Below are 23,058 nucleotides of genomic sequence, written 5' to 3'. Positions count from 1 at the left end.
TTTGCAAGACTGACCAGTCTGCTGGAGACATTATTCTTGTTTGTACTTGTAAATGATAGACTGAAACCAAATCTACCTGAATCTGATTACAAATAAACAAATAAAAAATTAGAAAACATTTTGTTTGGCCCAACACAGAAATTTTTGTGTATGTGAGAAAAGGGCAGCATTTCAGGTTCTTATCAACCCAAAGCACTCTCCTTTTTTCTTTTTTTTTTTTGTTAATTCCACAGTCAACTCAAAACTAAATTATTTCCACAGTAATAATTAATAATTAATAATTTTGAGAACTGCTAAATCTGATTGGACCCATGAGTGTCATTCAGGATTGTGACAAAGAGTTCTAGACCTCAGCAAGCCAGACAATTTGTGCATCCACTGTCACATTGCTGTTTTCCAGCCTGACAGGGGCATTCACTGCTGCTCTGAATGAGCCACCAAAGCTGCACCAGGACAATCCAGGCAGCAGTAAAGGTTACCAGCTGCCATCCACTCTGCAGCTGCTCCTCACTGCCCTCAGAGCTGCACGTGTGCTCTCTGCCCCTGCCTCTAGTGTGGACGTCATCCCCTGGCTCTTAGGAACCCTTAAAAACCTCTTGTCAAAGATAAAGCAAAAATTACTTGCTTTAACTGCATCTATTCCTGACAGCATGTGCCAAACATGAGTGTGTGAGAGAGGAATGATTATAGAGGCCTTTCTAAGATAAAGAGAAATCTTCCAGCAGTCCTGATGGCTGTCTGTGTGGAACTTGGATCGCATACCAGGTGTTTTGTAAGCAGAACACAGCCATTTAAAGGCAACATTGACCCTTTGTGATCTATTTGATATGTGGAGCTTGTGCACATGTTTTTATTTCTCTCTTCTGTGCAGCTGATGTGCTTCAGAAATACATGCACAGCTCCAATCTGCAGGGACAGATGGTTACCTACTAATAGAAAAGCAAGTCCAACTCCTCCTTAAATATCCTGATGTTCCAACAAGCAGATCCACCTTGGATCTTGCAGCAACTCATCACAAACAACCTGATACATGATTTTAATTGGGCTGCTCAGGCAGAGATGAGCTGCAGGTGTTTTAACAAGGAGCCTCTCTAGCTCATCCCTCATTTTCATTTCTGCTAAACCTCTTGGTCACAGGGCTGCCTGATCTCATGGGAAGGGAGAGGAAGGCACACAGAGGAACTGCTGGCTTACCCACATAAATACAAGCACATTCCTATTCTAGACCAAAAGCTGTTCAAGCCAATGACTGGCAGGCATTGTGGATATGTAGACTGTTAGTTTAGTTTTGTTTACTCCACTTTATCCAGAGCTCTGGATTCTCCCTACCACCAAGAAAAAGGCTGGTAAGCTGCCTTCAACTTCAGAAAGAATCAAGTGGCCATTTGGGAATGGAAACTAAAGTTGAGATGTGGGTTTGCTCCCATTTCAGCAGTCACAGATAGCGTGGGTGTCATTGTGCCCACACTCAAACCCCACACTCCTTGTGAGCGCAGATGTGGGATGTGTAACAGTGCTTGAATTGGTCACAGCTTCTGGGGAGACTGATGCTACTCCTGTTCAGAATATCAGTTTAGGAGACAGCATGAACCACTTGTGAGTTGCTCTTAGCAGAAAATATGAATATGCTGTTGTTTACAAATAGAAAATGAAGCATCCACGTAGTGAAATAACCAAACAAAAAACCAAAACAAACAAACAAAACCAAAAGCAAAACCAAACCAAAACAAAACTAAAAAAACCCAACAACCAAAAAAAACCCCAAAACCAACAAACCAAACCCTGCTGTTTATGTGCTCTTTATCACACAGTTCTGGGCACAAATTTGTTTGATCTAAGCTTTGACAGCAGTAGGAAGTGCTTTGCAAGTGCTTTGAAAGGCTCAGTGCTCTTGAGATTCAGTTGGTTATCTGCACTAGGATCTGAGGAGCAAGGAGTGTCCACAGCAACTCACAGTTGACAGATCTGCAATAGGGATTTGATCTTATGCAGGTAAAATAATAAGAAAATAAAAGTAGTGTTTATGCAGCCTTCTGGACATCTTCACTCTTTTTGTGTAGGGCAGGACTGCTGTGAATCAAACCTACGACTAATTTACCTTAAAGAGTTTTAACCAACATTAACCCTGAAAAACTAACTCTGTTTTTTTCAGAACTGTTATTTCTGACATGTTTGTATCGGGTGAGAACTGTACCATGGAAAGACAAGTGTGGGTGCCACTGTGCCCAACAATTCTTATGGGGTTTATGGTGTCTGGCAAGAGGAAATCTCACTTTGCTGAGTGAATCCAGGATTACCTTTGGCTGTTGTGGCACTCTCTGGTGTGGATTCTTTGCTTATTTTTGCCAGGGTTGGGATTAAATGCATGTAGATGGTATTTCTTGTTTGGACTCAGATGTTTATTAGTTCTTATCTCTGTTACAGTCTCACCAACCCTGAGCTCTGCAGCACATCACTCTAACAAACTAAAAATGGAGCCCCATCTCTCTCTCTCTGCAAGGCCTTTTAAGGATAAATTGTTCAATTGAGAAATGACGCCTCCATTATTTTTACTTTTAACCCAATAACCAACCACCCATGGTCTGCAATGGGGACTTTTTTATCCAATTACACAAAACCACCCAAACCCATGGAGAAGAAGGTGAAGAAGGACCAGACACTGCCCTAAAAGCTCCATCTTGCTTTACATATATTACTATATTCTAAAACCTTAAACTCCAAGTTTTCCACCGTGTGATATTGCGCATTTCTAATCAAACTCCACACCCACAATCCCAGTTCTGTCATTCCATTTGGGAAGCCTTCTCCATGGCCTCAGGTCAATGCAGTGCTCCCTTGGGAGTCAGAGTCTGTCAGCACAGAAAGTTTAAAATTCTCAGCAGCCAGGGCTCCAACACCCTGCAGCACACCTCTCTGACAGGATGGAGCAGGAAATCTGCATTATGGATGCAGCCACTGCCATCCCAGGTGGCTGTTCCAGCCCCCAAACTGTGGCATGTGATAAACTCCCACATATCAGCTGTGAGCTGGACTAGGGAACCGATCCTGCTTAAAAGAAAATCAAGTCTGTTTTTCCAAATAAGATTTGTTTTGCTTAGTGAAGGCTGGGTCACCTTTGTGCTGTTCTTAAAAACTTGGGCAGATATTTGTCAGGAGGTTGCAGTGCTGCTGGGGGCGTAGGGCAGCCCATTTGTATTGAGAACATCTAATTTCCTGACAGTGTTTCTGCAGTGCAGCATCCTGGAACAAACAGAGCTTGAAAAGGATTCCACCTTTGCTTGCTGGAATCACAGTTTATTAGGACTCACACTTTGTGTAGAGGTACATCCATGTTCTGTCTTCTGGCCTTCCTCTTGAGTGCCCTGCACTGAAGAACCAGTAGTGAGGGAGAGACACAGAAACAAAATCATCCTGCAAGATGTAAGAGGGAGATTCTGACTTCTTTTGGAGTGAAAGCTGAATAGATTAAGAAAAGTACAATTGAATTAAAGCCACTCCTTTTTGGAGCGGATACGCTTTAACATTGGCTAAGCAATTTCCTGGTGGATTTTTTTTTTTTTTTAATTTCACTTTCCAGCACCTGCTTGCTTCAGAGGGCAACACTCCAGGGATAAGTGTGAGCCAGTGCCAAGAGCCAGCATTTCTCACTCCCCTCTCACCCGCCTCCACCCCCTGGCACACACCCCATATAGAATGACAGCACATTGCCACAATTTAAATGACTCTGCCTCTGCCCCCGTGGAAGGACAGCTCCTCCAGAGAACACCAGCCACAACAGCAGTCCATTCTCCCAGAAAAAATCTTCATCATGGCCTATAAAGCAGCGCATTTGGCCTTTAAGTCACGCTGGCACAAGACAGATGAGGAACTCTGTCGGCACAGCATGTCCTTTGTCCTGCACAAGGCAATCCAGAACGACTTCTTCAAGTGCTACCTTTACCTGCTGGAAAAGCTCCCCCTGGGTGAGTAGCTGTGGGCAGGAGTGTCCATGTGCGCTCTGGAAAGATGGATTGTGTCAGAAGGTGGAGATGGTTACTGGCAGTGAGGAGGAGGAGGAGTAGTTTTGAGAAACCCAGCTCAAGAGACTGCAGTGCTCACTAAAGAGTTTGGAACTGTGTCTCCCAACTCCCTCTAATCCAGCAGTCTGTTGTTTCACCTAAATACTCCACAGATTTTTAGAGGAGAGCAAGGGAAAGACTTGCAAGAGTGAAGGAGAAGTTTGGTTTCTGGCTGACCATTCCTATTTTTGGCATCATTTGAGTAAAACGTGCCTTGACCTGTTTGGAGCTTGGAAGGACAAATGCAAAACTAGCAGAGCTGGCAGGAGGTTCTTTCTTGTGCCTGATACCTTTTTTGTTGTCATTCTGGGTGTCCTTAGCTCTGGTGTTTGTATTGATTTGGACAAGTGCTCAAAAGGTGGTGATTTAAATTTTTTTTTCAAGAGCCTTTCTTACACAGATCTCTGCAGCAGATTGTCTAACTTACTGTTTGCTCTCTGGGAGGAAAATGCTTCCAAAAATTTGTTTATATACAAATTTCAGTGACAGCCTCTGCTACAGAATGCCAAGAGGGTTTGGTAGGTTTTTTTGGGTTTTTTAAGATGTAAAAAATGAATGTTCATTTCTTATTCAAATTTGGCCCTGAATAAGAAACAAAATTTCCCTGTGAGAATAAAGCTAAAAAGTAGATTTGACTTGAGTCTGTGTTACATTAGCATGTTCTGTTTTAAGCAGAATTGTTCAGCCTACACTCAATGTCAGACCTGTAGGAATGTTAAGATGGGATGGATGAGCCTGTGCAATCTGTTTAAGTGAATTCTTGGGGGTTCCTTTCTAATTGAATGATCCATTTAGGCAAAAGGAATATCTTACCTATTTGTGTGAACTGTAGAGATCCCAGTGATAACTCTGCTCAAGAGGGTAGAATTCATTAATCCTGTAAAGAGAAAAAAAATTTTCATGTTATCTTAGTATTTTAATGTGCAATTTAGTATTATTATTATTATATATAATATGCTATATTTACTAATAAATATATATATTTATATACTGTATTTATTACCTTAGTATTTTTAATGCAGCAATATCTGCAGCTATTTAAAATGAAACATGGAAGATAAATACTCCTATCCCTAGTGGTAGGTAGCTGTGAACAATGGAAAGGAAGGAAAGATGGAAAGGAAGGGAAATCAATTACAGGTTGATGGAATCTGATGAAGTTGATGAAAATGTTATTCTTTCATTTGTTTTGAAAATAAACACAACTTATTAGAAACTGAGCAGGATTTCCTACATTGTTAGCTGTTAGTGTAAGTACCACTGCATCATTTTAAGGTTAGAAGGTACCATTGTGAGCATCTAACTTGGAATTGAGTGTAAAAATTCTGGCAGCGTGTTTGTAACTTGTCTGCGTCACAGAACACAGAATTTATTTATGAACACAGAAATACCTTGGTTTAAGTGTTTCAAATGGCTGAGAACCCATCAGGCACCACTCAGCTGTTTCCAGGCCTAATTGCTTCACTCATAAAACTATACTTATTTCTTGTCTGAATGTTATTGAATTTCCATTCCTGGCCAACAAGCTTTGGAAAATGTTCCTCTCAGACCAAAGGTCCCTCTGCCAAGCTTTTCATGATCTGACTCATTAAAACTTAACTAATGATGTTACAAGCCCATTGCCAGCCTACCCAAGTTACTTTGACTCCATGGAAGATGCACTGTGAGCCCAGCCTTCAGGTGAATTTGCACCATGTGTCTGACTCCCTGAAGTAAAAGTGGGCATGAGGACAGGTGTGTGGAAACCCAGGGCACTGGGAATATTTCTCTGTCTGCTCTGGGGTGCCCTGACCCCCAGGGCAGCACTGACTTTGACCCTCATCCATGGAGAAAGTTTCCCAGACTTCAAGCTAGACTGGAACCCACAAAAGTGTAAATAGATTCTAGAGAGTAGTGTAGGTGCATCACTTGGTGAGAAATTGAGATTTTGGGATTTTTAGTATGTTGTGGATGGCAGCAAGATGTAGGGCACAGGGTGTCATCCTAGGTTAAAAGGGAAAATAATCCAGGTGTCAGTTCTGAATTGGATAGTTTAGCCTTAGGAGACCTGGGAACAAGAGATTGTTGGCCATTTTGTGCCTTCTAATGAAAAGCTGCAGAACTCACTGCAGTGAGAGTGTTTTACTGATAAGAAATAATAAACACCTGAGTCCAAATATGAACTATCATCTCAAGTGCCTTCAATCCAGCCCCAGAGAAACCCACAACTGGGACCCCCACACAGGTGGAGTGGTTCATGTGCTGTGAGTACACATCCAGGGAAATTCACATCCTGCTGTGATGGCAGGGTCTGGATAGGGGGACAGTCAGGTAAAAAATGTTCAGGTGATTGGCTCAGAAAGTTGTGGTCAAATCTTGAACTCAGTGGAATCCTACGAGGGTCTGTCCTGGGACCTGTCCTGTTTAGAACCATGGAATGGTAAAACCCTGGGCAGCAACATCACAGGCTGGCCAGGGAGTTCCTCCTGGTGGGGTTTTGGTAGGCAGCAGATTAATGTCCTGGCAGCCAACAGAATCCAGGATGAATTAACAGAAGCATGGCTAGTTGAGTGAAGGAATTATCACCTTTTCTGTAGCAAAAGGGCCTTGAACTGCCAGAGCAGGAAATGGCATGGAATGAAGACTGTCATTGTGGTGGGGGAACTGGAGCACATGCCCTGAGAAGACAGACAAAGGGAATGGGGCATGTTCAGCCAGAAGAGAGACCAAATATCACCCTGCTAGCACCTACAGGAAGGTCATGAATAAGATGGAGCTAAGATCTGCACAGTTGTGTGCAGCATGAAGACAAAGGCTGGTGGCCATGAATCCAAAGTAGTCCAGACTGGTTATAATGAAAAAAATCTTCTTATGTGAGGACAGTCAGGCATTGGAATAGGTTGCTTAGGGAAGTTGTACAATTCTCCATCACTGGTGGCTGTCTAAACCCTGCTGAGCCTCATGTGGCATCATGTCTGTCCCTGCTTTGAGCAGCAGTTTGGACCAGAGACTTCCTTAGGGCTCTTTCAACTTGGACTATCCTGTGATCCTGTGCTTTCTGTGATGGAGAGAACAGAATGTGGCAGGTCTGAACATCTCTGCACAATGACAGTTTCCAGCTCAGTTCAGAGTGGACCTGAGCAGAAATGAGCTGAGCTTCTCAGTCCTCAAGACTGGAGCCAGATATCACTGTGTAAACAAAGGACTAGAGCAACACTGTGACCTAGCAGGGAAGTTAAGCATGTGCTTAACCCGATTTATGAGTAATAACACTGAAACCAAGCCTCACACTGAATCCTGCAGTGCTGCCCAGGGTCAGCATGGTCCAAAGCTTCCTCCAAACTCTGCTAACTCTCCATTCTCCCCCCACTCCATTGCTGAGCTCAGTGGTGGAGCTCTTCTGGGTGTGTTTACTTAGGAGCTGAGTGTATCTGGTATCACAGCCTCTTAAGAGAAACATGTCACTTTTACAGACCAGGCTAACATTTATAAATAAAAGACATGAGTAACTTCAGGCCCTGATCCAACAATGTACTTAAATGTGTGTGAGAGCCCTTAAGCCCAGTGGGCTTTATTGGAGCTACTCAGATGCTGGAAATGATGCACGTGTTTGCACGGGCTGTGGGACTGGGTGCCAGTGGGCTGAGATCTGCAGTGGAAAACTGAGAAGATCCACCCCTGGAGACAAATATTCCTGCATGTGAGGCACGTGGCTAAAAGTAAAATCTGCTTTGGGGATGGCAGGATGTTCATCCTCCATAAAGCAGAATTTACATTGTACTCAGACCACAGCAGAGAGGTAGATTCTTCCATGCACACAGATAACCCTTTTTCAACTGATGCACAAAGCAGATGTTGCATTTAAAAGGGAGCACTCAGCCAAACTGGAATTGGTTCAGTATCTCACAGAAAGCAATTGGAGCCACAAAATAATGTTCACAAATAAAAACTTCAAAAAAAATTACTTGCAACATTTACTTCTGCCAGGGAAATTTAGTTGAGGAAACCCTGAAGTCAAGAATTGTAAGTCAGTGTACTGCAGGTTGGGATTGCACTGGGTCTTATGTGTCAAGTGGTCCATTTCTTTAGAGATTTAGACCAAATGCACTGGAAAACAACATTTTTAACTGATCCATAAGAAAATATGAGAGGTAATGTTTTGAACTTTGCAGGGCAAAAGGCTCAGGTGGATGGTGTCTGTCTAGTCCACACTGGCTGGCATTCAGCCGTAGATCACACTCTGCATCCAGACTGTGTTTGCAGTGACTGAAAATTATTGATGTCTCATGACTGGAGTGACCTTTAGGGAGCCACTTGGTGCCCTCAGCCTGCCTGAGCAGTGAGTTTGCTTCAGCCACCTTCCCTTGAGGACTTGCCAGCAGATTCAGCTGAGGGACAAGTGTGCCATGAAAAAGTTTCTTCTTTACTGGAAACACATTTCTGACTTCAAATCTTACAAGTTACCTGCCTTAACAGCAAGAACCTCAGATGTTAGCCAGCTGCCTGCCCTGTGATGTCTGAGGAAGTTGCAGCCTGTGTTGTCCTATCCTGCTCATGCCCTACTTTATGGAATCTGTTGAAGGCAGCCTGTGTACCCATAGCAGGCCTCACAAGTATTTAATTTCCTGATGCATGAGGCAGTCCCACACGGGTCATGGAAAGGGAGATGCCTCTGGCTAGACAGGTCCTGTGATGAGGGGGAGGCACGGCTGCAACCCTGACAGCCACCAAGGACATGTGGCGCTTCTCTTTTGGGGTAGATTCCTGCAAGCTGGCAAACCCTCTCCTCCTCCCTGTGGTGCTGCTGGAGCCTGCATGCCAGGCACAGCTGCGAGGCAGATCAGAGGTGAGGTTGATTGGCTGTGTCTGCAAAACTGGGCTGTGCATTGGGAGAGTTGGCAGTGCTGCAAATTCCTGAGAGAGAGGAGCAGCACTGAAGGAGCGAGAGGTGGAAATCACCTCTGTGGATCTCACACTGTACAAGTGAGGCTGTGGGTCCACGGGACAAAATTTGGGGTACAGTGCCCCTCTTTGCACTGTCCTGTGTCCTTGCATGCCCTGGGGTGGGAGACATGCATAAAAACATCTTTGCACAGTTTAATGGAGAAGCCCCTGTGGATGCTCATCCAAAGATTGTTTCAGATGCCAGCACGTAGGGCAGGGCTCTGGGGCCCCACATGGCCCAGGAGGAGCTGCAGTCAGCTGGTGTGTGCATGCAAGTCCTGGCAGGAATTCTGCAAGCCTGATATTGGTTCTGAGTGAGAAATGTGAGAGCAGACACTCCAGATCTGATATCCTGAACACCATATCGTCCCCATGTGTTGCCGCAGGTCAGGCTCATGTTTTGAGTAGAAAGACTCTGAATATTTGTTGTTCGTGCTGTCCTGGTGTGCAGACAGCCTGTAAATGTCCTTCCTTTCAATCTAACTAAAAGGGATAAATCACCATCCCTTGACAGGTCCATGGAACAACCCCTGGAATCATCACTGGTTTCTTATATGGAAAATCTCACAAAGCCAACATATAGGGATTCAGTTCTGTTCAGCAGACAGGCTGACCTCTGAAACAGAGCAAAAGCAGACACAGAGAAGACAAGATGGTGCCACTTCTGGATAAGGACAGAGATTCCTTACTGGGAAAATCCCAGGTATGGATGGAGTCTTCTTCCCAGGCTCTGGGAGCCACCCTGGCCAAGTTGTTCTGGGGATTGGCTGCTGCCCCCTTCACATTAATTTCTTCAGCTAAATGGTTTCTTCTGAGTATGTGAATATAATCACTGGAGTGTGTAAAACTCCCAGGTTTGACCCTTGCTGGGCTCAGTGCTTCTTGTGGTATAAATTTCTCAGGCATAACATAAATGTGTAATGGATTAAAGCTTTAATAGTATCCGTTCAGCAGTTGACTTAAGCAGGTGATGACAAGAGGGGCTGGTAATGCTGCTTTTGTTGGATGAGGGATATGCTGGGCATGCTGCTTATATGTAACCCAATAGCACTATTCTGTTCTGAGTGGTCCTTGGTGGTAATTATTCCCTATCCTACTTCCTTTGTCCCCCCCTCATTTGCCTCCAAAATGTCACTCTCCTGCTGAGGATGGGCAGGCACACACTTATCATTCCCCGCTGAGCTTGCTTGCCCTCAATTAAACACATTCCAGGCTTATATTCAGGGCCTCTGGCCTTGCTCTCCTCCTCTGTATGGAGGGCATAATTCCTGTTCCCTGGCCTGCACAAGCCTATTCAGCCCCTTCCCACAGGAGCTGGCAGTGCTCCCCTGGAAGTTTGAAGATGCAGGGACAAAGAACTGCTGCCAGGGAGCTCTCCCTGCCTCTCCTGCCATGAACTCAGAAGGTGTTTGCTGCTGGAGCATTTCCAGTTCCCTGGGAGCTCTGGGAAGCTGCAGCAGAGCTGGTCTCACACTGCAAGGTGGTGCTTGCAAAGGCTTCATCCCAGTGTGACTCTGCTCCTCCTCGTTGCTTGGTTTTCACTGTGTTGGAGTTGTGTTTTGGGTGGAGGGTCTGTCACTCACACAGGAGAATGCCTGGGCAGTTGTGTGCACACACAAGACAGTCAGAGGTGATGATTTGCCAGCAAAACTGACAGCCTCCCTCAATCCAAACTTCTGATATATCCATACTTTTGATATGATGATGCACATTGAGTACAGAAAACCCCAGGCTGTGGAAGATTCACCTCAGTTTTTAAAGAACAGGGAAAAACAGAACTTTATCCAGGAAAACTCACAGGTTTTAATAAAACAGCTTCAAAATATTGATTGCTGTATGTTACCAGCAACGTAGCCAAGCCGTGGAAGGAAACCTCCAAGCCTCTGGCACACAGGAACCTTTCAGTATATCACCCACTGATTACCTTGCTCCTTGACCTGTGCCAGATGAAAATTTAGGAGTGTCTCTTCTAAATTGTGTCCCCCCTGTGTACTCATTTAGGTCTGAGACTACCATCTGCTCCTTGGTTCAGCTTACTTGCACTGCCACAGACCATACAGTATCACTAAAAATAAACCAGAGCAAGTGCCTCATTCATCCCCTCTCTTCCTGGGGCACTCCCTGTGCAGCTGTCAATAGCTGGGAAACATTTCTGGAAATCTGCACAACAGTTAGGTCAGTGAGAGCAGAAATGGTGACCCGGCTCAGTAGTAAATGCTGCCCACAGCTTTTCCAGGAAAAATCAGACCACTTGATGTCCTTGGCATGTGTGTTCATTGCAAACCTGAAGTGATTCTTCACTGACACAAAAACACAGTGTGATGATTGAAATGACTTCTGAACCTGAAAGCAGCGAATTTTCATGAGGAGGGCTGGATCCCTGCCAGGTCTTGTAGGATTCAATCCAACACCTTTCCTTCCACCGTTGCTTTAGAAATGGATTTGGTGTTTTGAAGGCTCAAATTAAGTTTACAGGTCTTCATCTGTGGGAAATGGATTTGAGAAAATTCTCAAGCCCTGGCAGAAGGCTCACACAGTGTGCATCTGTATGTAAACCTTGAGATAAGAAATGCTGACTTAGAAATGCCATGGAATAGGACAGACATTGCTGAGAGAGAAATGGAACTAGAAACAAGTTTCAAAGGATGGTTTTGTAAATAAGACTGGATACTTTGGAGAAATAGAACTATGAAAGATGCATTGTAGTAGGACCCACGAGGGGTAATTTTAGATTATTGGCTTTAAGGCATTTACAGCATGGTGTGGCAAAAGCTGATAGGCCAAGAAACACTTATAGTGTATTGTAATTAAGAAATAATTGGCTTCTGATTGTGATGGTGTGAATTATAACATCTGCACCCTTCTCATGAGATTGAAAATGGAATAAAAGTTTTTAAAATGCCTCTCAGTTGCCCCATCTCTGGGTCAGAAAAGGGTAAAATCCAACATTCATCATTGTGCCTTTGGAGTGTCGCTGTGGCGCTCGATAAAGAAGGATGCAGGACACATTTTATGGTGCAAAAAGAAAGGATCCAACGTGGTTTATTTTATTAAACCCTTTTATAGGTTTTTTAAGAACATCCCCTGTCTATCCCCAGTTGGTCGCAAGTTGTTGCCCTGTATTGATTGCTCACTCAAACTCCTGGTGTGTTGATGCAGGAAGGGTTGTTTGTGAGAGATAACTTTCATTTCTCTATCCAATGGTATAAAACCAGTTTATACAGGTGGCTAGTGTTTATCACAGTCCTAGAGTCCTTTCTCGGGGAAAGCAGGTTGTTTTCCACAGTCTCCAAGCTCTTTCTGAGGAAAACCAAGTTGTTTTTCACTGCTGCAGAGCTCTGTTCCCACAAAGAGCTGTCAGCTCCCTCATGGCCCCTGTGTGCTCGGGTCAGGGTTTGGTTTGTAGGCCTTGGGCCTGCTGTTCCACCACCACATGGAACAATTAGCTAAGGCAGAAATATCTGTCACTAACGATAAAATGGTGATTTATAATGGTGATTTTCACTGCTTGCAGTGAAGCTTTACGCCCTGACAAGCCAAGTGATCAACGGGGAGATGCAGTTCTACGCCAGGGCCAAGCACTTCTACCGCGAGGTGCCCGCCACGGAGGAGGGAATGATGGGGGACTACATCGAGCTCTCCAACACCGACGTGGAATCCTCCCGGGAATTCCTCAGGAAGTTTGTTGGGGTGAGTCATTTAATCTCATCTTCTGCAAGGAGCAGTGGTGGATTGTGTTTCGGTTGCCCCCAGACAGAGGAAGGAATGGCGGATCTGACTCCATGTTCTCAGAAGGCTAATTTATTATTTTATGATACTATATTATATTAAAGAATGCTATACTAAACTATATTAAAGAATACAGAAAGGATACTTAGAGAAGGCTAAAAAGATAATAAGGAAAACTCATTTCTCTTTGCAGAGTCCCAACACAGCTTGGCCCCAACTGGCCAAAGAGTGAAAACAACTCACACCAGAATCCAATGAAACAATCACCTGTGGGTAAACAATCTCCAAATACATTCCAAAGCAGCAAAACACAGGAGAAGCAAATGAGGTAAGAATTGTTTTCCTTTTTCTCTGAGGCTTCTCAGCTTCCCAGGAGAAAAATTTTGGGCAAAGGGATTTTTGAGAAAATATGAATGTGACAGTGGTGATGTTTCAAAAATTACCTGCACGGTGCCCAGGAACGCCTGATTTAAATGGCACTGTGTGTCACGTTTGATTTGCAGTCACCACTGTTGCTGGGTCTAATCATGTGTTCCACCAGGTAACTTTTCAGCATGAATACATGTGGCATTCACATTCTCTGAAAAAATCCCTTCACCTAGGATTTTTCTCCTGGGAAGCTGAGAAGCCTCAGAGAAAAGGAAAACAATTTTCATCTCATTTGTTTTTCTTCTGTTTTGCTCACGTGGAATGTGTTTAGAGATTGTTTACCCGCAGGTGATTGTTTCATTGGATTCTGCTGTGAGTTGCTTTGACTCATTGGCCAATTGGGGCCAAGCTGTGTTGGGACTCTGGAAAGAGCCACGAGTTTTCATTATTATCTTTTTAGCATTTAGTATCTTTTCTGTATTCTTTAGTATAGTATAGTATTCTTTAATATAATATAGTATCATAAAATAAGAAATTAGCCTTCTGAGAACATGGAGTCAGATTCATCATTCCTGCCTTCATTGGGGCATTCCCGGCAAATACAATAAATACACATTTTGCCTGGTCCTACATCATTATTTACCTGTTTTACATCCTTTTCTAATGCTCCCAAGCTGCAATGAGGAGTTCTTTTACCTGGGTTTGATTAATTCTGAATGCAGGACTGAAACCTTTCATGATAAAATCCTTGTTGGCTTCAGTGGCAGATTTGTCTGTGCAAATTCTTGCAGTCCAGTTGGGAAACTAGCTGAGACTAAATGCCCAGTTTCTGGTTTGCCTATTTATAGGTATTTCTGAGAATGCTGCAACAAAATCCACTTTCTCCTACACATTATATAGAAGAGGCTACACATTAGGCAAAATATTTTTCCTTAAACATTCCAGTGTCACTGAACACCTTTTCAGGCAGATTGCTAAAGGACTGTAAAGTCTTGAAAGGTCTGCTTTGGCCTGAGTTGCAAGGAGATGCCAAGCGGGATTTTAAGAGCAGTATCACTTTGGTCCTTAGGTTTCTGAAAATCCTGTTGAGTCCTAAAACTGTCTTTAGAAATCTGAAAACCTTTAGAAGTGTGGCCTGATGGTTTTCTGACTGCCCTTCCCTTTTCCCAGGGAAGGAGCCCACTAAATCAACTCAACAACAGTACTAGATGTTTAAGAATCCACAAACAAATTTGTGAAGTTCTCCTGCTGACAAAATTACTAGTTCTATATAATGCTGCCATAGATCTTTAAGTTTCTGCTCAAACATACAAATTTGGGGTAGCCACATGACCTTTTCTTAGCCTTAATGATCCATTGTGGGAAGAAAGCTCAACAAGTTAATTAGATGTTGTATATGCAAAAAAAAAAGGCACAGTTTAAATGGATTGGAATGGAAAATGAGTGTGGCTTGATAACAGATAGAAATCATGCAGACCTGTGAAGGGCAAGTGATGGCAAAGTTTGCTGTACCTGATAGAGGGAGACTTTTGGGGCTCTGAGCCAGAAAAACACAAGTGAATAGCTGCATTTTTCTGTATCAACAATCATTTGTATTAATGTTGAGGCAAAAAAGGCTTCTCAGAGCCTCCCTGTGTCACACTGTCAACAAACACAAAATGAGAAAATACAAAGGAGGTTCAGTGAGGAGCTGAAGCTGATGGTAACATTTCTGCATGTGGTATTTTTGGGGTTCCCCGTGGCAGGAAGGAAATGATGAATCTGACTCCATGTTCTTAGAAGGCTAATTTATTATTATATTATATTATATTATATTATATTATATTATATTATATTATATTATATTATATTATATTATGCTATACTAAAACTATACTAAAGAATACAGAAATGATACTTTCAAAAGGCTAGAAGATACTAATGAAAAACTCGTGACTCTCCAGAGTCCCGACACAGCCTGACCGTGTTTGGTCATTAAGTAAAAACCATTCACTTGTTGGATAAACAATCTCCAAACACATTCCAAAGCAGCAAAACACAGGAGAAGCAAATGCGATAATATTGTTTTCCTTTTTCTCTGAGGCTTCTCAGCTTCCCAGGAGAAAATCCTGGCAAAGGGATTTTTCAGAAAATACGACATATGAAGTTTCTGAAAACAGCGTTTTCAGAAGGAAAATGAAACACAGTTGAGGCACATTCCTTAAATTTTATTTAAGTCTTGTTTTAAGGACATTTGTGGAATTCAAGTGGTGCAGAAGTGTGTGCTCAGGGGAAGATTTCTCCCTTCCTAGACATCACACAGATGCAGTTTCCTGCAGCAGGTTTGTGTCACCTCTCCAAGACCCGAAAAGGAAAGAAGTACAGTCTGTGACAGAGTTTCACATGCCAAAGGGGAATCATACCCAATGCATCAGCTGTGATGACAGATACAAAATACTCCAGAGCAAAATTCCCACTCCTATAATTAGCCAGGGATAGAAAGGATACTCTGAATGGCCAAGATCAAACAAGAAAGAAAAAAATAAAAAAGCAACAGAAAGGAGTCTGCACCTTTTGCTTATTCTGATTCTGTTTGTTAAAGCCTGTTGAGATGTAGCCAATTGATTATGTTTCTTATGATTTATTTGTCTTTCTTACTACTGAAATTTGAATCCTGTTCAACCAGATACAGAGATTTAGTGGCTTTCTGTAGCAGTGACTTGATAATAAAGCTAATGAGCTGTATTACAGAGTTTATGGCTCTATGAATATTTTTTTTAATCCATAAGGTGATCAAGATAGAAAAAAACCAATATGCTTCACGCTAAAAAGATGAAACAAACTTCTCTTTTAAGAGAAGTTTAACAAAATTGGGAAATAGGAAAATTTGTTTCAGATGAACTGAACAATATTTTTATTGTTTCACCCTCTGAAAAACTTTCCCCTTTGTTTCAAAGAGCTCAAGTCAGTTCCAAAATAAAAAATGCTCTTTAGAAATGAAAGTTGACAAGTTTGGTTTCTTTTTTCCTTGAAAGTTACAAAAAAAACCAAAACAACCCAACAACAAAAAAAAACACTACTTTGACATTTTCAACATTCTTTCCCATGGTTTTTTTGGCTAAAAACTATTCTCTAGATTTGAAATACCAGTTTCACAGAGAGTTTTATTCATTTAAAACTCTGCATTCTGGCAAAACCGGTGCTCCCTGAACAAACACTTGCCCGGTTCCACTCAAATTACCCCTCCTGAGTTAGTTTGGCTGGCGTGAAAATGCCACACAGTGACATTTCCCTTCCATGACTGATGTTGCATTCCTTCAGGTATGGCATTTCTTAGCATGATCCTTAGCACCACTGTAAACTGAGCTACAGATTTCTTTGGAGAAAAGAATTCATCTTGCCTTGGGCACATGGAAGGAATTACAGGAAGGGACTGAGGGCTTCACTGATGTTTTATTCACTGATATTTCAGCTCCGCGGGCGAGTCGAGCGAGGGTTGAAAGTGCCACTGTGCTGGAGTTAAGAGGTTTTATGTGTGTGTGGGCAGAACTCAAACCAAGAGCAACATGGCCTGAGCCAGCAGGGCTCTGCAGACAAGCTCCAGGCTGTCTCAGGTACGGGGTTATCAGCACAGCTACAGCCCTGCATATTTATGGCAGCCTGCTAATGCCTCCGTGTCCACACAGCCACCGTGTTCCCCAGTGCCTGATCCGGAGGCAGGGAGTAAAAAGGAAAATAAAGAAAACAAAGGAAGCATTAATTCGGCGTCGGTTGTGAGCTGTAGGTGTGCAAAATATTACAGATGGAGATTATATTGACTTTATGGCTCCCTCTCTGCCCTCAACTCACCTGCGTGATTGGTTACTTGCTGAGTGAAAACTTCTTGAAAAGTGATTTTTCTCCAGTCTGATCAGGGTGATAGAAGAGATGTTGTTGAAAACACGCTCCTTTTTTTGTTTATTTAGAAGGAAAACCACTGGGATTTTTATCTTTTTCTTGAACTCTGATTCCTTTTTTTTGTCATATATAGCTTCACTGCCTTTCTGCTCTTCCAAGACCTGAAGTAGCACTGGGAACATATCCCACAGCTCTTCTATTCCAAAGGAAATTTATGAGTGCCCAATATAGCTTTAGAGAACAATTTTGGGGTGTATATGTGTCCTAAAGGACAGTGATTCTGAGTAATGGGAAGCAAGTAGTCAGAGGAGCAGTCAGTCTCAAATTTTGAAGCCTGTTCTGGCTTACAGTTTTCACTTATACCATTTTTTTGAATAAGGAGTCTGATTTTCAACTCAATTAGACTTTTGGGAAAATGTTTGCCTTCCAAAGAAAATGTTAATACACTGTCAAAGCCCTAAGCACTTCCAAACTGAAAATATATTAGCTGAACATGGAATTATGTCAACATTTTCATTACAAACGGAGCCGTGGTGTTTCACAGGGCTTCTCAACTGACTGCTGGAAGCTCTCACTCCTTTTCAGCAAAGTGTGGGATCCAACTTCATCTCCCATGACCGTTCCCTTTCCTCCTTCTCGATGGCACACAGAGATGTGTCATCAGAGGTCCTTGCTGTGACATATCATGGGAGATGAATTCCCTGCTTTGAGTGATGAATTCCCTGCTTTGAGTGATGAATTCCCTGCTTTGAGTGATGAATTCCCTGCTTTGAGTGATGAATTCCCTGTTTTGAGTCCCTACTATGACTGTAGATTCTGTGAAGCACAAATGTTGAAGGAATTACCTGGCTTTTTGTCGAATTCTGTTGGTGGTTTTGGTAAATCATCCCAGTTTTCTCAGCAGCTTTCTCAAAGATTTTTAGTTAATCCCATCAGTGCAGACCTGTATGTACCTGCCAGCCAACAATATGGAAATACACCTTTGTAAAGATCCAAGACACAGTTCCTTCTCCTTTCCTGAACTCCTTGATACCTTTTAGTCTTTACCTTTTACCTCTCAGTAAAAGCCACGTGCAGGAGCTTCCAAGACCTGAAGTATCATTGGGAACTGTAAGCCAGAACAGGCTTCAAAATTTGAGACTGACTGCTCCTCTGACTACTTGCTTCCCATTACTCAGAATCACTGTCCTTTAGGACACATATACACCCCAAAATTGTTCTCTGACGCTAAACTGGGCACTCATAAATTTCCTTTGGAATAAAAGAGCTGTGGGATGTGTTCCCGGTGCAGCCTTTGGATGAGGAATGGCTCCCATTTTCTGGCTAACTACAAACAGGTAGTCTCCAGAGCCCAGTAGGGTTGAAGGTCTGTGGACTCGTGCACACACCAGGAGATTAATCTTCCTGGCCATACAAATTGGGAGCAGCAGCCCTGGAGACTGGTGAGAGCCCTTGTGTGCTCTTTCTACAATTACTGCGTGTAATCAGATGCTGGCCTGGGCTATTCATAGTCATGTCATTGACAGTGCTGTCCTTTGACCTTAATAATCTACTGAATTACCCACTGAAGCCAGGCCAAAAAAGTGTGAGTTCCATGATTTATGCTGGGTTCATTACACAGGGGGGATCTCCCAATAAGCAGGAAGAGCAAGACTCTTCCAGGGCTTGTTGCCTTTGAGCGCAGTGAAGTTGCAGCAGGGACTTTGGCCCACGGCTTTCACTTCAACACTCAGTTCCAGAGGACAGGGAAAAGGTGTTTACATTTGCTTTTAATATGTTTGCTTAACAGATAGCTTTGGCCAGGGCAGCTCCTATCCCACAGTCAGAGCATGTGTAGGCTCAGAATTTCTGTTTTACAGAACAGCAGCAGGCCCTTAAGAGCTGTTTTATAGCTAGAATGGAAGCTTTAGGGGTGAAATACAGCTTTCATTATAAAGCCTCTTTTACAGCGCTTCATTATTTTCTCATAGTCACAGCCTTTGTGCCACATTTTTTCATGTCTGATCTCTGTCCAAAGATGACATTTATGAAGAAAGAAGGAACAGTTAAGCAAAACCTAGTCAATCATCCTTCTTCTCTCCATGCCTAAAAGAGAAATTCTGTATATGCTCCAGCCCAAACTTCTTGAGTTGTCACAAGTTACCTACCACTCTGAGATCTTTGTTCAAACACAATCTGTTTTAAGGACTGCACTTTGATCCCAGGGATTCTGTGTATCTGTAGAAATGCACATGGGCACCTCAGGAGTTGTGTGCTGCAGAAGTTGCTGCTTGCATGCAGTATTTGGTGTACGCTTCCTTTTTTATTGGCCTTTCCAGGGCACAGAATGAGGCTTATCTAGCCACATAGCTCCCTGTGAGGTGTGAACATTTGAAGGTGCAAGGACTTTACAGAGAGTAGTGGATCTTCTGAGAAAGCCAAGAGCTTGTGAAAGACTCTGTCTCTTCTTACCCCAAGCAAAAACTTCCTGTACAGCAGTAAATGCAGTGAGAAGTCCCAGCAGCAGCAGCCCAGGAGTGTGACAGCCCAGCTCAGCTCAGACAGAGGTACCCAAATCTGTGCTGATTCTTATCAATCTCCCAACAGCCCTGCAAAGATAAGGAAAGACACCAGGTTGGCTGGTAACAGTGTCTTGGTTTGAAAAGACAGGTGTCTGCCAAGGAAGGCATGAGCCACTCTTGAAATGGAAAATTCAATGTCCCTCCCTCTAAGTTATTATAATTTTAAAAGTAAGGGGGGCTCTCAGGCAAAGATATGGGAGTAGGAATAACAGTTATTGACTAGGAAAATTAAAAATACAAATGCAATAGTACAAAAAAAGAGAACAAACCACTGCCAGAGTTAGAACAGGGGCTGTGTGCCAGGGGGTGGCACAGCCCCATCCCATGGGGGCTCAGCCCTCCTGCAGTGCCAGCTGTGCTGCTGCTGGAGCAGGGATCCTGCACAAGGGGGGAGTTTTCCTCTGCAGCTCCAGGGCTGCTGCAGATGGGCCTGGGCTCCCTCTGGCAATGCAGGGCAGCAGAAAGCTGCTCCTCTGGCAATGCAGGGGGCAAAGGCTGCTGTGCTGCTCCAGGCTCAGATTGGATCCAGGTAGGAATGCTTGGCTCCTCCCCTGGGCGCAGCATCTCCCATGGGATGATGGAATTGGATCAGCCCTGCAGGGACACTCGCTGGCCATGGACAGCAGAGATCTCCTGGAGGGAGGATTGGCTGTGGCAGAGATAAAGAAAACTGCCCAATGAACAGCAGAGAACTGCCCCAGCTCTGAGGCAGTTGGCAAATAGATGCCAGATGGCAAATAGAACGCACACCCCAGCTAAATCTTTCAACCTAAGACACACAGTTGCTGTGATTGTTTTCAGGTGGTATTTTTCAGATTTCCATTGATTTTCTTGTATCCCCCAGGGGGTGGGGAAAGCTGGCACCGGCCGTGCCCTGGACTGTGGCTCTGGGATAGGTCGGATCAGCAAGCACGTCCTGCTGCCGGTTTTCAAGAGTGTGGAGCTGGTGGATATGATGGAGAATTTCCTGGCTGAGGTCCCAAACTACCTGCAGGGCAAGGAGGACAGAGTAGAGATGTATTACTGCAAAAGCCTCCAGGAATTCACACCTGCCCCACGAAGATACGACGTCATCTGGATTCAGTGGGTTTCAGGTTAGTTCTGCGTGATCCTCTGGCCTGGCACCTCACAGAACAGGCAGCCTCTGCTCCAAGGAGGTTCTCATATTTTTGGGGCTACTTCCTAAAACACCACAAGAGACTTCTGAGAGTTCCCCACATGCACAGTGGGTACAAATCAAGTTGGTTTTTTCAGGTCATTTATTGGAGAAACGTGCCAGATCTTGGAGAGCAGCCTGCCTGCAAAGGGGCAGCTGAGGGTGAGGCCCCACACAGGGATTTTGTGGAGCAGAAATGTTCTTTCTTAGGTGCAGAGAGAGACACAGGGCTGACCACACTTGTAAACAGTGCTTTCTGAAGCTGCTGATTATCCAGGCTTGGAGGTATTTCAAGAAACAATCAGGGAAAAAAGCCATAGTGGAATCACCAATACCTGTAAATCAGATCAGGTCTTATTACGTGCACTGATGTTTATCAGACATAGGTTCCCTTAGCTATGTCCCACAGTAGCCTCTCCCATAAAGAACATCTGCTTCTTCTCCTGCAGCCACCCCAGTGAATGCCCTGCAGCATTTAGAGCAACCAGAAAATGAGAGCTGTGTACCTTACAAAAAAAATTAATTCTGTGCAGTGGAAAGAAGGTTTTCTCCTAATCTCTGAACTCTAGTGTCCAGGGTGCCGTTTCAGAGGGCAGAAGAAATTATTCAAGAGGATGTCTGAACAAATTGCTTTACAGCAGCATAATTTTACTTTGTATTTTTGCATTTCTTTAATACTGAGTCATTGCAGTAAATGTAGCTCCTGCCTCACCTTTTGAGCAGATCCAAGTCAAAATGAGGAGGGATGAGCTTAGATGAGCTATCTAAGGTTGTGCTGGTCAGATATGTGGCTCCTAATTAAGGGAGTGTATCATATTCCTAGCACAGACACAGAGCTGAATCTTCTTTCTCCATTAACGTCAAGGAAATATGGAGACATCTTAATCATTAATCAAACTTCTTCCTCTATCTGGAATTTGGCTCAAATATGCCAGCAAATTCATTTGATGGAGCGAGGGCAGAACTGTCTGCTAGAGAGAAACACCTCTAAGATCTCATTTTCTTAGGAAACTACACCAAAAGTCAGGTAAAGAGAAAAATAAGCTCCAAATTAGGCGTTCAAAAGCTTCAATGAATCCTGCCAATGAAATCTTGATTTGTCTTATGCATGCATAACCATGTGAGCCCAAGCAGTCATTTTGTAAAATAAGTAAAAGTGCAAGCTTACATTCCATATAGAAATTACCGTTTTCCTCCAACTTGAAAGGTATTCAGCTTTAGGGTTTGGGGCTTTTTACTTTTTTCTTGTTTGTTTGTTTGTTTTGTTTTGTTAGGAGTGGTTAAAGAAACTTGACCTGCTATGTCAAAATGTCATTTTGAAATGACAGCTTCCATTTATAAAAGTTTAAATCTTCCATCAAGAAAACAAAATAGTTTTACTAGAAAATACAGGTGATTATTTTTACCAAGTTTTTCATTCAGTTTCTGATCACCTGTCCTTGTTTGTTCATGTTAGATGTTTCACATGTGAGAGTTCTCATTTTGCTCTTCTCTGAGTTCTGCACCACTGTTCTCCACAGAACTCCTGATCTTTGAGAAGGAAGGATAAGAAACAGAATCTCAATAACACTGGAAAAAAACACTATTTTATAATATATACATATCTGCAAAAATCCCATGGGGTATGGAGTAACATGAGGAGTTTAATTGGCATTGTGGAATTGGCTTTGCATTCTTTGCTGGATCTTTGATCCAGAACTCCTTTGATGGAGGGAAACAGTGCTACTACACAATGTTACAGAGATTTTTAGCAGTAAAAAACAGAGGGGACTGGGATTATCTAGTCTGACCCACTCTATATCCCAAGCTGCTCTATTCATTCCTCTAACCCCTGCTAACCCAGTAGTTTGTGTTCAATTAAAACGTATCTTGAAAGATTCAACCACACTTGGTTTGAGGACTTCAAGAGGTGGTAAACCCCACTTCTGTTGGTAGTTTCCAATGGGTAATTGCTTACACTGTTAAACAGTTGTCACTTATTCCCTGTATGAATTTGTTTGGCTCCAGCCTCCTGCCACTGATTCTTGTTATAACTTAAACCACCAGATTAAAAAACCCTTCAGCACCCACTATTTTCTCCACTCTCCTCAGTGGCTTCTGTCCACATCTGTTGCTGCTACCACTATGGATCCCAAATATTGATTGGAGTTTGTATTTGTGGATCTCGTTGATTTGCCCAAGATTTCCTAGTTAAATCTGGCAGGACAAGAATAATAATTTTCTGCAATAAACAGGCCATGGAGACTCAGATCAAGGCACCCTTCTGACCTGTCTGAATGTTTAATAGCAATCTATTTTCCATCTGTCTTGGTTTGAAAAGCCAGGTGTCTGCCAAGGAAGGCAGGAGCCACCCCTGAAATGGAAAATGTAAAGACCCTCCTGCTGA

General features: G+C 43.2%; 1 protein-coding gene across 1 annotated transcript in view; it reads left to right on the top strand.

Annotated features, from left to right (window-relative positions):
- The first annotated feature begins 3,718 nt into the window (after positions 1–3,718).
- METTL11B (methyltransferase like 11B) overlaps positions 3,719–23,058 on the top strand; it is a 20,373-nt gene continuing 1,033 nt past the window's right edge. Inside the window, exons 1-3 of the mRNA XM_005426687.1 lie at positions 3,719–3,962; positions 12,496–12,671; positions 20,361–20,610. Of these exons, the coding sequence (XP_005426744.1) occupies positions 3,719–3,962; positions 12,496–12,671; positions 20,361–20,610 (670 nt within the window). The remainder of the gene's footprint in view (positions 3,963–12,495; positions 12,672–20,360; positions 20,611–23,058) is intronic.

Source organism: Geospiza fortis, unplaced genomic scaffold (assembly GCF_000277835.1).
Source record: "Geospiza fortis unplaced genomic scaffold, GeoFor_1.0 scaffold5, whole genome shotgun sequence".
Classification (NCBI taxonomy): Eukaryota; Metazoa; Chordata; class Aves; order Passeriformes; family Thraupidae; genus Geospiza; species Geospiza fortis.
This window is presented reverse-complemented; position numbering and strand designations above follow the sequence as displayed.